The sequence below is a fragment of the Lolium perenne genome, chromosome 5 (genome assembly GCF_019359855.2).
Source record: "Lolium perenne isolate Kyuss_39 chromosome 5, Kyuss_2.0, whole genome shotgun sequence".
Taxonomy (NCBI): Eukaryota; Viridiplantae; Streptophyta; class Magnoliopsida; order Poales; family Poaceae; genus Lolium; species Lolium perenne.
The window spans coordinates 9395677-9413341 of NC_067248.2; the positions used below are offsets into that span (position 1 = coordinate 9395677).

The 17665-nt window shown below is 42.3% G+C and overlaps 3 protein-coding genes across 3 annotated transcripts; 1 reads left to right on the forward strand and 2 right to left on the reverse strand.

The window, feature by feature from the left end:
• Nucleotides 1-4844: 4844 nt before the first annotated feature.
• On the reverse strand, nt 4845-5437 carry LOC127304581 (puroindoline-B). The gene has a single exon (XM_051335224.1). It carries the CDS (start codon nt 5422-5424, stop codon nt 4939-4941), a length of 486 nt encoding a protein of 161 aa, XP_051191184.1. The 5' UTR covers nt 5425-5437; the 3' UTR covers nt 4845-4938.
• A 5911-nt stretch (nt 5438-11348) lies between these two features.
• LOC127304580 (vesicle-associated membrane protein 721) lies at nt 11349-13307 on the forward strand. Its single transcript, XM_051335222.2, has 4 exons — nt 11349-11628; nt 12275-12416; nt 12640-12760; nt 12855-13307. Exons 1-4 carry the CDS (start codon nt 11418-11420, stop codon nt 13062-13064), a joined length of 684 nt encoding a protein of 227 aa, XP_051191182.1. The 5' UTR covers nt 11349-11417; the 3' UTR covers nt 13065-13307.
• A 1567-nt stretch (nt 13308-14874) lies between these two features.
• LOC127299017 (omega-hydroxypalmitate O-feruloyl transferase) lies at nt 14875-17665 on the reverse strand. The gene is made up of 3 exons (XM_051328879.2): nt 17059-17665; nt 16509-16976; nt 14875-15977 (listed from the first exon to the last, which is right to left on the reverse strand). The coding sequence occupies exons 1-3, from the start codon at nt 17059-17061 to the stop codon at nt 15111-15113; spliced, it is 1338 nt and encodes a 445-aa protein (XP_051184839.1). The 5' UTR covers nt 17062-17665; the 3' UTR covers nt 14875-15110.

Below are 17665 nucleotides of genomic sequence, written 5' to 3' on the forward strand. Positions count from 1 at the left end.
GTTTTTTTTTCTTGAGGGTGCAGACTTCTTTTTTCTATGGACGCACGTAGGTGTCAGAAGTGTATGTCTATTAAATGTATGCTGATAGATGTAAATAAACTTTATTTTTTCTTTTGACATGCAATAAGGGTGATGTGCTTATAAAAGTTCAAAAAATAAACGTGATGGTGCTTATTGAATCCTAACACGAAAGGAAATTGCAGTTCCCTTTCCATGTCCAATACGTGATGGTGTTTTTTTTTCTCTCAAGGATAACAGCCTGGTGCTTTATGTGTAATTTCTTAAGACTTTTTTTTTTCTATGGACGCACGTAGGTGTCAAACGTGTAAGACTATTAAACATATATTGGTACAGGTACGAAATTTTTAAAATCTTGTCCATTAAAATTACAGATCTAACGGTTAAAATAATTATGATGATGTGGATCAACGTAGTGTCTCTATTTTAGACCTTCGTATCTTGCTTTTAGTATATAATAGATAACTTAAATCTTAAATTTTTTCGTGCCTTAGGAAGGTCAATACATTATGTGGCTACATTTGAGTTATTTGTTCGAACCAAGCTGGGGGTAAAAAATTGTGGAAAGGAATGCATTCACCATCACATTTCTTTTTGCACCACTAATCATTTGTATCAATTTCAAGCAGGAGACTAGCTCTGACCATCATATCATATTCTTGGTGCTCTAACTTTGAATTTATTTTCTCTGACGTTTGGTTGGTTTTTGATCTCATGAGCCGCGGGTACATCTGCGCACAACAGAAATCCTTTTTTTTCAGGTTTGCTAAGTCCCTTTTTCTTTTCTTATTACATTCCCCAACATACGTTGCTCTTTTCCTATTGTTCATATTATTTATTGCTGCCAATTTATATTGATTTAGTAGCATATTTTTTACTGTACAACCGGCGAGCATAAACAATATTTGTTCATCCCGGCGTCTATTCAGTTTGGACTGTGGCGGTCTAGCCAATCCCAAGTGGCAAAAACCAACCAATCTGAAGTTACTGGGCTATTTTTACAGTTGCCATAGTCTATAGGATGACAATGAACTTGCAATTTCTATGTGCAATATAGCTCCTTTTTCCTCTGATGATTGGTCCCTGACAAAGGCTATTTTTACAGTTGACATAGTCTATAGGATGACAATGAACTTGCAATTTCTATGTGCAATATAGCTCCTTTTTTTCTCTTATGATTGGTCCCTGACGAAGGTGTTGTGCACATCACCTCGCTATGGAATGGGGATCGCAGGTGCTTACTCTGTTTCCAGATCCTTTTGTTGCGCTGACTTCCGCCCATCTCCAACATAGAAACAAGTGAGTGAGATGTGATGGTGGATGTTATTTGCCTATTTAGAGAAGAATCATGACACTTCACCAACTTGCATAGTTCTCATGTGGTATTCATGCTTATGTCGGTCATATAATAAAATATCTCGCGACAACCTTTCCATTATCAGGAGCTAAAAGGGAAATGCTACAAAAGCTAAATATGACATTCAGTTTAATTTGGAGTAGATATTTATTTTCTTAGTTTTTATTCTATCCAAAGTAATATTTTAATACTTACATTATTATCAGTTTTCATGTTACAATTCAAGTCTGATTTTAATTGGAGCGGGGTGCCGCCCATCGAGATTGCGCGCCATTGGCAGGTTCACAGAGGGAAGATTGCACTAGTAGAGAAACCCCCCTTTAGTACCGGTTCCAAAGGGCCTTTAGTACCGGTTTTGAAACCGGTACTAAAGATCCGGTACTAAAGGCCTCCCACCTTTAGTACCGGTTCCTTACGAACCGGTACTAAAGGCTATTTCGTTTAATTTTTTTATCAATTTTTTTCTAATTATTTTTCACTCCCTCTTTTTTTTCACTCCCTCTTTTTTTATTTTTTTCAGAATTTCTAGTATTTTCGTTAGTCTCTAACTACACTTTATCTCTAGTCAAATTACTTACCCGTGGCCTCACACTACTCCCGCACTAGCACGCTTAACTTCCGAGTTCCAACCCGTTTCACTTCCAAGTGCTTCGCGCGCATGTTGTTGATAGTACTATCATATCAATCCTATTAACATGTTGGTCGATGTCACACTTCTTTATTGTTTAAAATCCAAATAATTCTTTTGATAAACAAAAGTAATGATGTAATAATAATGTTGAATAAATAAATCAAATAACTTTCTAATTTGAAATTTTTTTAATTTTTTTAACCTGAAAATTTGAAAATCTTATAATTTGGTAAAAGTAATAGTAATATTTAAGGACTCAAAAATCTTATAATTATTTATTTTAATTTTTAAAAAATAGAAAATATATAAAATTCTAAATTTCTGGAAAAAAACTATAATCTTCCTGCTTTCATATTTTCATTTGAAATTTTGAGAATCTAAAATTGGCTAATCGGGTAAACCCGGGTGAATTCGGATGTAACTTTTTCCCAGGATTTTTTTGATATATTATACGTTTTTTTTCGACGTCGTATGCAAAAGTTAATGCGATTTTACCATTTTTCAAACTTTTTTTGCAAAAAAAGTCAAAATTGGAATTTCTTAATTTCACTGAATAGTAGGTTGCATAACATACAAGAATCTGAAAACATTTTATTTTTTGAATTTTCTATCATTTCATTTGTATTTTACAAAGCAAAAAAGGGCGATCCACGGGGGGGGAGTGTGGAGATGCGTGGGGAGCAGGAAAACCTTTAGTACCGGTTCGTGTCACGAACCGGTACTAAAGGTTATTAGTACAGGTTCGTGACAACCTTTAGTACCGGTTCGTAAGGGAACCGGTACTAAAGGGTTGGATGAAAGCCCCTTTTTCTACTAGTGTTGAGAGAATGTGGAAATAAAAGAAAAATAAATATGGGATGACCATGAAAAACAAAATGTAGAAAAATTGCTTAGCCTATTACCTGGTCCAGTTTCACATAACGCATTAAAAAATGTACTGCCAACTAGACCATTTCATTATCTAACTAGCTGTTAGACGTTCTTTTGTACTCTCCTAGCCCTTCATACTTCAGTAATGATATGTAAATGCACCGGCACACTCTGCTCATTTTGGATGAAATCTACAAAGATCATATAGGCATAGAGGTCACTTTGATTAGCAAGATATATGCGTATCTTAACTTATGAACAAAATGAAACCTTAATTAGGGTATCTTTGAACCAATCGCCCTGAAGGAGTTGTTCCCAGCTCAGTCCTCAATGTGTAACTGTCGACCATTAAAAGTAATTTGTACACATAATATACACCCATGCACTTGCAACTAACCAGTATAAATTCTCTTTTGCAGCAATTAAAAGCCAACAAATCGACTGGAGCATCCCTTCCTCTTTTGGGCAGAACAAAGTACTTCATGGCCATCTCTATCGCCTTTTCCCATAATTACTTGAGTTTATGCCCATGCAAATCTGCTCAGAATTTAGTTATGGCTGAAGGAGTACTTGGTTCGAACAATTCATTGCTACGACTGTGCATGTTCAGTTGAATAAAATGGATGCTAGAAATGGATCAAAGGAATGTGCATTCAGCAGAGAGTGGCCCTACTCGGTAGTGCATCTACCAAATAATCATATCGCTGCCGCGGCGTGCCACCGTGAACACCACTGCCACAAGGCCTTTGAGGATGTCCGCATCACCTCACAGGAGTCACAAATTGTGCATACACTGCACTAGATCTTTTGTAATCGGAGGCACAGATAGTTTGCATAGTATGTTTTCTTTGCCTATGTATTACACTATGTAATGGGAACATGTTGCACTGCTGAATAGAGCTAGCTTGGCAACTTTGCAGTTTGTTTCCAGTTATAATATCTAAATGATCGAATGGCATTGTTTTCCTGCTGTCAGTATTGCATCACATTGCCATTTACAAAGTAGATTTAGATTCTGATTTTTTAAAGTGGCTGAGGCTTTGTATTGGTTTTCATGGAGCAAGTTAGATGTTCTGTCAATCACTACCTAACATCATTGTGCTGGATGTTTTTTATGTTGTTTATCCCCCGAATCCTACCACACCTCCATGTCGCCACCCTAATCTAAAATGCAAACATAGGGCGCGGCGTGCCGCCGCGCCTGCCATTGCTAGTATAAATAATTGGTAATCAAATAGCTCATCCTGGTGAGACATACCAGTCACCGAGGCGAGATTTACTCGTGTTGCGCGCTTGACTATTCACCAATGTGAACCCATTTCAACATCGTAAACCATGCACATCACAAATATTAATTCATCTACACCTCTAGAACGGCATAATGGAACACCTCTCTTGCATGCCACCTACCATGGCACCCAGATGTGCATGTATGTTTCCTAATACGCCGCTTAAATGGCCGCACACTTTTAAGGGCGCGATGAAACGGTGATCCACTAGGTAAAAAAATTCTAATTTTTTGCTTGTGTCGTCCAAAAAGAAGTGTCGGGTGTAGCCATACATTTTTGTAGTGAACCTTTTAATGAACCAAATGGAAGCATCCGCACCAGTAATAGACAACATACTAGACAATGGAAAAATATGCATTAAGTTGTTTACATTTAATTTTGCATGCATCTTAGAGATATTAGAGATTATTTAATTTTTGTTGATACACTAAAAACATAACAAATACATGTCAAATACGTAATAATGCTATTGTATTAATCATTTCATCATTTTTCTTGCTTATTTCTGAATTGACCATGTTAATATCTTTCTTGATTAAAATAATACAATCGTGTGACACAAACCCTCAACAAAAATAGACACTCACACAACCTATTGTTTTGTTGTATGTTGACATCAATATCTTGATATATATGCTATATGATCGGATGTTTGCAACAAAACTTATATCGGGGAGAATGATACTTTATTTATATATTATTCCATGACCATATTTATAGGTCACATACAGAAAAGTGCTATTTGAAAATGTAATATTCACTCATGAAATACATCACCAGTAATAGCCACTGGTGACGGGGATGTTGCAGGAACTTGGGCCCATGTCACACTTGGAGGGTAGGTGCTTGGCCATGTGCACCACTCTAGCTTTCTGACCTTCTTGAGATGCAGAAAAACCACTGAGCTCGCCTTGAATTGTTCTCGAGATAGCCTTGCAACGGCACTGCGGTTCCATTTGTCCTAACTGTTGGCAGCACTGACTACGAACCTTCTCACAACTTCTCTTCATCCTAGACCATGGCCAGGTGATCGGCATATATCTTGGTGTGCAACGCTCCATTAGGTAATCCCTGCAATAGACTAGCTTCGTTTGGTCATGTTCACATCGATCAGAACTGCCCATGGTGGGAACTTCTGCACCCCATTGCCCTGCACTCGCACTAGGACCTTCCATGTCCCCACTAGGAGCTTCCGCATACTGTGCAAAGGCAGTGCTCACTACGAGAGCAAGAAAAACTAGGATGAAGAATGTCTTCATGTTTTTAGTGCGGTATTAGTGGTGGTGAGATGAATATGTGAGAAGATGATGCTTTGTACTTATAGATGAGGTGAGATGATTTTTGCGTGCCATCATGTATATCTTTTTTCTAATGCTTACAAAGTTAGTTAGACATTGATAAGATTAGGTTGCCAGCTCACTGAAATTGTGCATGGTTCTAAAATAGATGGTGTTTCTTGTCCTGAATTTCCCCTTTATCAAAAAATACTATAAGTAATATTGTCCCAAAAGCTTCACCCTATTAGCTTTTGTGAAACGGAATTTGTAGTTTTCTATAGGTTGTTCAAGAAAAATATACATCAACTTGTCAGATATTGTATTTTACAAGTTAGTAATACATGATAAGTGATGCATCAAGGCATCGTTATGTTCTATCAGGGTCTTGCTTTCTCTTGAATTCAGAATTATATGTACCGGTGAGATGAATAGTGTTTCTTGCACTATATCTCCTCCTTTCTGACGACATGGCACGAGTAATGATGTTTGACACCTTACTTCCATGCTTTTGGTTTTGTATTCTACCACCGAGTCATTCGGTTCAAAGTTCCAGTTTTGTTCTCTTGTGAAACAGAAGTTGTTAGTTTGTGTAGGTTGTCGAAGATGGGTTGGATGCTCTTTTCCAACATGTTTCATATCTGTTAGGATTGTGTATTCTACATTACTGATGATAAGCAATGAGTCATCAATGTGTCATTCTACTATCCATATCTTGTCGTATTATTAAGAACCCAGATGCTCATGTCTTGTTTGACATTGATTTTTGTTGTTCTGTGAAGCTGCATTTGTCATTCTTGTGCACATATATAAGGAAGATGTAGCCAAATAGTATATTTATGCTAAAATAAACAAATCACCAATAGACACAACCCATACATATCGTGAGTGTTAACTTTGTAATCTTACATATGTGCATTTAGAAAGTAGTTGTAGCATCTCAGCATTAGATGCTAGAAATAGATAGGAAGCACATATGTTCATTTTATTCATGCATAGAAAATATGTGAAATTTTTACGCTTTCAAATAAAACTTGTCAAAGTGATTGAAGTTTCTCTGGAGTTGATGGAATTGAAGTAGATCATCAAGTTGAGTGCTATAAACTTCCATGTGACCTTTGCTAAAAAAAGGGTAAAGATGATATGATCTATGGGTTAGCTCAAATGGACATAACACTAATACCAAATAACATTGCTTAAGGATAACATACCAGATTATTTAGAAGTTCATAACACGGTATTCCTTGTAACAACACACTGATACAAATTAAGTGTAAAACAAATAAGAAGGAGAATAACCATGTCTTGATATACATATTTTCCATGTCTTTATTACTTATCTGTTCTTACCATGATCCTCATGGTATTTCTTAAACTAAATTCTTGGCCTCATGATAAGAGAACCAACACAACTCATGTTATTAAACCTTGATGATTCCATTCTTTCCTATTTAAACCCTATAGAAGGGAGAAGTCTATACCTACCAGAGAAATATATCAACTCTTGAGTTGGAACCTAGGATATAATCCATTTCACTTTGAAGTGGTAAGGTAATCCAATACTAAATGGAATAGAACCATATTATTGACTTTGATAAGTAAAGAAGAAGCTAGTCCAAAATAAGCTACTCCTTCGATCCATAATAAGTGTTGGGAACTTAGTATAAAACTTGTACTAGTTTAGTACTAAACGACACTTATTATGAATCGGAGGGAGTAGTCAAGTTGAACCTAAGCTGATATGATCAAAGCAACATTGCGATAATGTTATAAACCCTAATGATAGCAATGCTCATGTAAGAATGTACAAGGTCAGTATTACACCCAAGATACTTGAGCAAGCACTTTATCTTGGAGGTAAGAGCTAGATTTCATCAGTGGTATCTTTAGAAGCCAAAACCATGATACTCGCAAATGAGTGTTGATCATAGAACTCTAAGAATAGATAAGAAAGAAGTAAGTCAAATCCTAATGAACTATGAGCCTCAATATTAACTTGAGAAATAATTGAATGTCGATAGTAGTAAATAAAGATATTTAATGACAAATCTTGAAGAATTGGAAGTGAACATCACAAGAAAGGATATCAAATAAAGTAATTGTTCATGTCAAGTACCCTAGTGTGATAAGCAGATATCATTCTTCACAAGAAATAATAGGAAATCTAGTAAGAAGCATCCAACTAAGTTCTTGTTTAGCTTGGAAAATATGTTCACTTTAATAACATCTCGAAGCTATTCATATCTCCTTGGAGTGGGAGCTAGACCTTCTCATATTTTATTACATTTCATCTACACACTTGGAAACCTAATCCATTATTCCAATTCAAGCTTATCCTTAACCTTGTAATCATCACAAAGCCCTAACATTGTGTATCCTATCTGAATCCAAGAGATTTGATCAAACAACAATTATTGGAGCTTAACTCTAGTTTGTAAGTCAAGTAAACAGACCATAAGTAATGGGGTGCATCCAAACCTTAATTCTAAATATATATACACCAATAATGACAATGGAAATGACACTAGGAGACTTATATGCCATTGGAAAAATATAAGAACACAAATAATGTTCCTTACAAACAAATTTTCCAGTAAGAAATAAAGTAATAAATATAATCATATACATTTATTTTCTTACAAAGGAATAAAATATTCTAAACTATCCCTAAGAGTTATCCAAAGTCGTATCCACATAATTTAAAACACAAAAAGACTGAAATTTGAAACCATATGTATTAGGATGTACAAATATAAATTCTAACAATATTTAATAAAAAAACAATGATTCACATAATAATATTTTTCAATACATGAATATGAAGCACAAGTTATTTCAAACAACTTTAAGGAAATTCAAACATCCAACCATCTCAAATAGAATTGAAATCCAAGTCCAAGTTAAAAATAGATAATTAGAAAAAGAAAGATAAAAATAAAATTAGAGAGAGCAGCAGCTTGTTGTAGCCCAACAATGGCCCAGTCCACGACTAGAGCCGTTCCAGCCAAATTTTTTGTTTCTCTATATAAAGTGGTGGGACCCACCAAGAAGAATGATGTCGTCGTCATACTCCTTTGCATGTCTGCCACCACACCTAACACCGGCACATCCTCGCCGACGAGCTCGACCACGTCAGCTGAACACAACCTCCTCGGCGTGGACAAGTAATACTCGGCCATCCTTATCTGCAAACCGCCGCAAATATCGTGCATCTCGGTAGCTTCCACCGACGTGACGTCACCGCTGACCTCACGCATTCTATAAATACACTGGGAAGGCCGCCGTGCAACCCTAAGGCCTTGCTGCCGTGCAACACTAAATTATGTTTTTCCTTAAAGGTTCATGCACCTACTAGTACATGTAGTTGATGTGGTGGTCTAATTAGCAACTCCAAAAATACACCTTCCTACTTCTCTTGGCGAAAGAGATTAATTGACCACGGTTCCTCGAATAGTTCTCAACATGATATGGACACTACATTTTTCAACTTCTCAACCAGATAACTAGAAGATACTAAGATCATTATTAAAGGCGTCGCTTATGGAGAAGCTAATCTTCTGGTATTGTCTTGGTGGTGTCAGTGTTGCTGTTTCAAGTTATGGATCTCTGTAGCGGGGTCTCTTTTTTAAAAATTATTTTCTCTTTTTTTTGGCTGTGTGCATCCTTTGTGCCATTAGGTTATGATGTTGTTGCAGAGAATAGAAGTAATTGGTATATCCACGATATTAATATATACCCTTTATCGAAAAAGAAGATACTAAGATACACAGACCTGCCTTTCCAGTGAAGAAGCTCAAGGCATATGATCCCTAACTAGCAAGCAAAACATTAGCATTATTTGGCCAGTTATAATACGCTAGCTTATAGTATTGTGTAGCAGCCAACAAAGAATTACGGCCATGCTTCCTTTGCTCATACCAAACAAGGTCGAGTACAGCCTATGGAGCTGGGACAACCTGCTCAGCAAACACCGTTCTCAACTCAATCTCCTCCTACAATGACTACTTCCACAGCGTGAGCATGCAACGCCAAGGAGTTTGAATCTGAAATGGAGGAGGGAAAATTTTGGTGATCACCACTTTCAAGCGATGTATTATCGTGCACGGTATGAATCTGGAAGTGTCAGCTTGGTGATCGAATTTACTCCAAGTTACTCCTGCATTTGTAAAGGTAACTGATGTATCCCGAGTAGGATATTTACCTTCATGGTTGCTGGCGTCTGGCTTTGACTTCTCAGGTATTTCTGCCGCTACCTTGGAGAACTCGACAGTTGGACCTGTTCTTTGTGGCTGCTTGATTCTGTCAACAAGATTTATGATGACTAGTATAACAAGGTTGGGTTTCACTTCCCTTACCGGCTAATGGTAACAATGCTAGTCTTCTAAGAAAGCTAAAATTAGTAGTAATTAACAGGTTTCCTTGTTTCAACGATGACCAAAACAAACCTTATTTCCTTCCTCCATAGGCAAGCCGCTCGGGTCGTCCCCTCCAGGGCGACTCGGGGCGGAACTCTAACCCCCCGCAGCCGCCTTCCCTTCCCCCTCCTCCTCCCTCCTCGCCGTCCCTTGAGGCTGCCGCCGGCGAAGCCTGGCGCGGTCGGTGATGGGGGCGGCGGGGATCCACGCACGGTCCCCTGGGGCGGCGGTAGGAGGCACGCCTCCGCGCCGGGGGGATGATCCCGGAACCCGGCGGTTGATGGCGGCGCGGCCATCTCATCACGTCTTCGCCGCGGCCTCGCCGGGCGGGCGATGATGGGGGCGGCGGCACGGCCATGGAACCATGGTGGCGCGGCTCTCTCCACCGATCCTCGCCGCGGTCTCACCGGGCAGGCGGTTTGGGGGCGGCGGCGCGGCCCTGGATCCTGGCGGCGCAATCCTCTCCTTCCTTCCTCGCCTCGGCATCGCCGGGCGGGTGGTGATGGGGGTGGATCTCGTGCTGCTCCTCCTCAAGGTCTGGATCACGGCACAAAGGGCGGCGGCCCTGGATGGCGGTGACGGCGTCGACCTGGTGGCAGGTGGCGGGCGTCAGGTGCGATGGAGGTGCTTGGAAGCCGACGATGGTGTCGCCGGTGGACGGTTGGGTTGGCCAGCCCGGGATGGTCGCCGACGTGGGGGTCCGACCTGAATAAAGGCGGCGGTCCTAGGGCCTCTCTTGCGTGAAGAGGAGGACCTACCGGAGGTCTGGACTCGTGATAGGGTTGAGTTCCGGAAGGCTCCGCTGGCAAATGTAACAGCGCTTTGCCTGGAGTTTTCTGGATCGGAGGTATTCGGTCGTGCGCACCCATGCGTTTATTCCGACCGTTTGGTTCTGGAGGGAGCGGCGCGAAGCTCTTTTTCTGTGTTGACATCAAGTGACTATGGATCCATGATGAAAGTCGGAAGAAGAGAATTTCTTAAAGGCCGGAGGGGAGGACTAGCTAAGGGAGGTTCAAGTCTCCGCGCTGTTGAGGGGCTTGCTTGGTGTCCCGGCTTCACAGCAGCAGTTTGGAAGTGGGGGTGGCAACACAGGTGAAGCGCAGAGTCCTACCTTTCAGGGTGAAAACCCAAGGTCTGGCCTTAACTGGTTGTGCCTAGCAGTGACCTTGGTGGAGGCATTGTTTTGAGAGCGGGGACTATCTTCAGGGTGAAAACCTAAGATCTTGATCGGGCGACGACGGTGTTTGAGCACTGTTCCCTTCTTATAGGCGTCGTTTTTTGGAGAGTCTGTAATTCAGGTGTTGTCATGGTGGTGGATGTATTGCTGTTGTTAGGCCCGAGATACTGTAGCGGGACTTTTGTTTCTTAGTTTTCTTTTCCTTCTTTTGGTTTTGTGCATCCGTAGTGCCATTAGGGTGGTGCGTTGTTGCAGAGGCTGGGTGTAATTGGTATCTTCTTGATATTAATATATTCCCTTTATCGAAAAAAATGGGCAAGCTTCCTCATATATTCCTCCTCTTCATCTTCTTCTTCCTTGTGGTTGTGATTCCGACAAATCGAAAAATGGCGAGGCAGGGGGCAGAGTCCGAGAAGAAGCTGATATACGCGATGGTGGCGCAGGGGACAGCAGTGCTGGCGGAGCAGACATCGTATGAGGGCAACTTCCGGGACATCGTGGCGCAGTGCCTGCAGAGGCTCACCTTCGCCCGCGACGAACGATTCACCTACGCCTGTGATGAGCACACCTTCACCTTCCTCATCCACCAGGGCTACGGTATCTTCCTTAACATCTTCTTTGTCAGTCTCCATTCCCCAAGCAGCAGCTAGTTGTTCATCTCGAGATTACTTCTGAGGCCAAGTTCTCCTGCTGAGTTCATGGAGATAATAGCACTCGGGTAGTATTGGACCGATTTGATTCGTAGCACTTAATTCCTCCCTAAGGTCATGGCCGTAGCTATGTCCCTTTTATCTTCCCTTGTTTTTCTTCCTGTTTCCTCTTCTTAAATTGAAAGCAAAAGGCAGTAACAATTTACATGTAACTTTTTTCAATAAAGATTTACATGTAACTCTTATCTAAATATAAGACTAGTATTTTAGAATGTACTGTTATGTTCTTGGCTCTCTGTTGGAGCACTAAAATTTCCTATGGTTATGTACATAAATACTCCACAGGAAAAACAAAATGCGACCAGATGGATGGTCTACTATCCACCTACTTCCCTTCTTAGTTTAGTCGGCTGGAGCCCCTACAAAGTATATCATAATACAATCCATCAGACATACTAATTTTCTTCCGCTCAAGTATTTTCACGATGTTCAGTCCATGCCAATCCTATTTTGTTTCTGATTTCGAAGAATGTTCATACATATAGCTGCAGCTGCTACATCCACACAATGATATGAATACTGAAATATTGCAGCATACTGCGTGGTCGCGGCAGAGGCCGCGGGGCATGAGATCCCTCTGGTCTTCTTGGAGATGATCAAGGATGATTTCAACAAGAGATACGCCGGAGGGAAAGCGGCTACGGCTGCGGCTAATAGCTTGAGCAGGGATTTCGGGTACCCACACAATTTAACTCTATTGATCGAGAGGTCTCAGTCTTAGCTGTTTGATTGACAGATGTTAGTTTTTTTATAAAACAATTATAAAAATGTGTAAAGTAATTGACAATCGATTTTTGGAAGGGGTTCAATAGGCACAGATATATATCCATAACGAATACTACATCACCATAAGATATTTGTCAAAATCTGAGCCATCTAATTGTGATTGCAAAAACAGGCCAAAGCTTAAGGAGCAGATGCAGTACTGCATGGATCACCCCCAGGAGCTGAGCAGGCTCTCCAAAGTCAAAGCCCAGGTCTCCGAGGTCAAAGGCATCATGATAAAGAACATCGACGATGTAATCAATCCTAAGTCCTAACACACTACTTGATTGATAACTAAAATGGTTTAGTTTCCCGGGTTGCTCATCAATAATGCTTCCCATTTGTCAGACAATTCAGCGCGGGGTACAGATAGATGATCTCGCGACGAGCGCAGAGCTGCTCCACGAGCAGGCCAACGATTTCAGGCAGGAGGGCACGCGGATAAGGCGCAAGATGTGGTTCGAGAACATGAAGGTCAAGCTCATCGTCCTCGGCATCGTAGCCGCCCTCATCCTCATCATCGTCCTCTCCATTTGTGTTGGCCACAAATGCAATTAGTTAATTAGTCACACGTTCTAAGAAAACAAGTTTGGATTTATTCTTTGCTACACGGATAGGAGAGTTACATCGACGTTGATATGAGGGTTTTGGCTATGGAATCTCATTTGAATAGGGAATGGTACGTACGGTTTTCTCCACTCATAACTACCGTTGAAACCATGGGAAATGCAAATCTGATCTCAGGTGCATATGCTCCCTTTATCTAAAAATAGGTTTCAAATTGATAAAAAAATCAGAGAAATATTTGGCATGTACATGTATATATATATTCTATGTGCACATGTAAAGTTCCACCGAAAATCGACATCTTTTGTGCCTTGTGTAAAAAGGATAGAAAATGACTCGAGAAATTCATTATTTTAGCACCAAAATTTATCTTTTTTGTACACAGGCTACACAAAAGGTTAAATTTTGCTGAAACAACTTCGTTGGCACATAGGATGTGGAGATATACATGCAACATTTTATGTTGGATTTTTCCATATTTTAAAATATGTTCAAAATGCATTTCAAACAAAGGGAGCATATACACGTGGAGCAAAAATGGCATGCCCCGAAACAATTCCGAGGGACGATCACTGAGCCAAGACAAGACAGGGCTGTGGATGAAGAACCTACCTGAACACAATTGGTGCTAACATTCGGATCATCGATCCCTTTGTATTACCACCAACTCATTACTTTCCACACCAAGCAAGATCAATGATCACATACGTTGAATATATAAGCAAATGACCGCATAATCTTATCCGAATAAACAATAACTAAACTACTCGTGCCGACTAATGGATTAAACAGATTATAAACATATAAAAAAGACAAATTTGCCGCTTCACTATAAGCAGAGAAGCCACCGATCGCACTATGCTACACGAGATAATGGGGAATGGGTAAATTGAGGTGAGGATTACACGGATTCCATGGATTTTGAATCGAGTTTCGTAGGCGGGAACTGCTACGAGGCCACGGCCTGGGGAAAAAAAAAACTTGCAACACACGGGCATACCGAACTGGGCCAGGAAAACGAAGTAGGCCGCTCGTCCGTGTCTTCCATGATGGCCCAGTCCACGGCATGTCATCTCAACGACTGCGAGGTGCTCAGAGGGGAGGCCGCCTACGCGGCGGGCTGTAGCACCGTCGACATATTCCACTGCATAGGGGGGCCCGAAGAGCAGCGGCGATCCTACGAGGGCTAATTTTCTTTAAATATGTTTGAATTCAAAATTTGTCTACTTGATGTTCCTCTGGGTACAAAATATAATTGGACTGCAAACTAAGCTTGGCTCTGGTGGTTAGGTTTCTTGTTGTTCCCATCCAGGTTTAAGTCCTAGACTTGGTATGGATGTTTGCATTAACTGGATTAATTTCAGGATTTATCGGCGCTATGCTTTCAATGGTAGGTGATGTGTCCGTCAACAGCGAGGCTCCAATGGTAACTTTGTCAACCTCAAGTATGTCGGCTCGGTCTCTCGGTGAGCGTCTGCGTTGTACTGTGCTCTAAAAAAAATTGGACTGTGCGAGTCAAATAGGGTGGTACGAACATTTTCCGACCAAAATTTAATTTTATCACTCAGTGCTTATGCCCACATTTTATATTCAAAAGAACAAATCTATCACTCCCGGTGCAACGCACGGGTTTGTTTCCTAGTAACAATAATATCCTGTAGCATCCAGTTCTCCAGTTGAACAGCTTTGGACGATCATCATATCCTGTAGGTAAGATGCTAGACTTTTGCACGACACACGATCTCATTCTTACTATTACCTCCATTTCAAAAGTAAGCCTAGCTTTCTAAAAAGGTATATATTTTGAAACGTAGTACTAATTATATATATACTTAAACAATGTATTATTAGAACCTTTACAACTGGTAATAAATGTTGAGATTAAACACCAATATGGCATAGAGTATTGATAATTGAATGGCACACACTCACCAGAATCAACATAAACCACACTACTAATAAACCCGGGCAAATGTAACCCGGAATCATCATATCTCGTCCAGGAGGTCTTTGAAGGCGTCCTGTAACCCGGAATCATCATATCTCGTCCAGGAGGTCTTTGAAGGCGTCCATGGCGGACGTGGGCAGTCCGAGCAGGACGTTGATGCTCTTCCTCTCCTTGCCATGCGCGAGGAACAGTATGACCTCCTTCTCCGGCAGCATCACAGGCCCGGACATGACCGGCTCTCCCCAGCCGAAGTCCGCCCCGTCGAATGCGAGCCGCGACCATGTCGTGATGAGCAGCGTTGAAGCCAGCGAAGGGCGCGCCCGTGTCACCTCAAAGTAGTCCACCGCCGACCGCATGTACTCATCTGTAACCATGCGTACGGCCTCCTGCACCATCCCTGCGGCACGCGACACCGGCGCAGCCAGCAGGTCGCCGGCCGTCGCCAGCGCGTTTGTCAGCACGATGCCGTTCCCGAAGTAGCCCTTGGGGAGCGGGGGCACGAAGCGGCGCCGCCCATCCACGGCGAAGAGCAGCTTGGTTTGCTGCTCCGGCGCAAGGCCTAGGGCGGCTGTGCGCGCGCGCCAGACGAGGCCCGAGAGCGCCTCGAAGGTGGTGCAGCGCTCAAGGTCGCCACCAGCAAGGGCAAGGGCACGGACACGTTCCAGCCTGTCCGGGTCGAAGCTGAAGGAGTGGTACACCAGTTTTTGCTCGCCGTAGAGCGCCGCCATCCCCGAGATGTCGGCGATCTCCTCAAACTCGCGGTGTGGGAAGGAGATGGATGGAGGATCCCGCGCGCGGAGCACAGAGCGGTCGACGAACGGGGGCACGGTGAGCTCCGTGGCGCCTCGTGCCATCTCGGCCCAGGAGTTGACAAACTCCATGGCGCCTAGGCCGTCGAACATGCAGTGGTTCATGGCCAGGCCAAGGCTGAAGCCGCCACACTTGAACCTGGTCACCTGCCAGCAAATAAAATTACTTTTCCGATTTTTACTAACATGTACTACACAGTTGAAGCGGTTTAATTTTGAGCAGATATGTTCTGACTTCTGACCAATTTTAGTGTTCGGTCCCTCCATCCCTAGTTGGTTAACTATAATTTGGTGCATAATGGATGTTGATGTGAAATTTTTCGAGCTTAGCTACTGGTACTGCATGCATGCTGGACGATTGGATTACTTGGTGAATGCAACGTACTTGTCATGAGAAGAAAAACGGATGGTATGGATTGGTTGATTTATAGGTAGGAGTAGTTGGGCTAACTATGAAGGAAGAAAAACATATTTAGATTTTATAATTCTCGAATGGTTTCAAAGTAGTGCTAGTACATGTACGTGACGAAAACTGTTGCTAGTAAGATTATTAAGTATTTTTAGGTGCTGCATGGACTTCATTTTTCAAACCGTGGTCAATTCCCTCTAACAATGCCAACTTCAATTTCCGAGTGTTCCAGGCTAGTGCAAGGGAAACACAGTAACACGAGGGAGTACCTGTGCCGTGATGGGCGGCATCTCGAGTATGTTCTTGGCGCCAGGGATGGAATAGACGAGCTGGCCCAGCGCGGTAGGGTCCGGGGTGGACAGGTCGCCGATGTCGGCCAGGTCGCAGGCGGCATCGGCTTCCACAAACGGCACACCCTCGCCGGTGCACTCCACGGTGAGCTTCATCTCCGGGCTGATGCCAAGGCGGCCTGCCAGCGGGTGGTAGTGCACGAGCACGCGGGACAGCGCGGCGCGGAGCATGTCCGCCACGGCGCCCTCGTGGCCGTGGCCCGATGACGGGCGCTTGAAGCAGTAGACAGTCTGCACGATCACCGCAATGTTCTGGTCCAGGTTAGACAGGTAGTACTGCTTCCCCGTTGGCGTCGCCTCCGCCGGCGCCACCAGTGTTGGCTCCCCGCGCTTCACCGACATCAGCTGCGCCTTGCTGGCCACGCCGTTCTGCTTCGCCTCTGCAACCTACAGTGAATGAAATGTCAGAGCACATAATACATGCTTCTGTAGCCAGCACGGATTAGTTAAGTTGGCGTTGCACACTCACCATTTTGGTGATGTCTTCTCTTGGTGTATCGATGACAGATAGAGGGAGAGATTGATCGGGGAGAGAAACAGAAAGGGTAGAGTGGGGGTTGAAGAGATGGGGCTGTGGCAAAGTGTTTATATAAGAAAGGAAAGGGGAGCCTGCTTGCTTCAGGTTATCAGCTAGCCAAGGTTAGGAGGGGGTGATGCAAAAACAGTTGGGGTTGGAGGGGTTGCTTAACAACCAAAGTTGTTTTGCCTGGGACTTCAGTTGATCAATTCATTTGCACCAAAGAATGTGTACATATAACTATCTTCCTGCATTGACTCAAATACTCAATCATGTTTTTTTCAGAACAAAAGCCTAGGGATCTGCCTATTTAAAGTGATTCAGTTTTGAACATATATAAAATAGACATGGTGAAAGAATCAAAAGGTATGTGGATTATCACCAACATAATAATTGGGATTAGATGGGTTGCTTAACAACCAATGCCTTGGACTTCAACCAACTAACTGATTTGTACCGGAGGATCTATACTATTTGTTTTTCTAATCAGGCTAGCGACATGCCAAGACATTCCGGTACAGCAGCATAACTCCTGGAGAACTTGTTAAGATCGATCTCC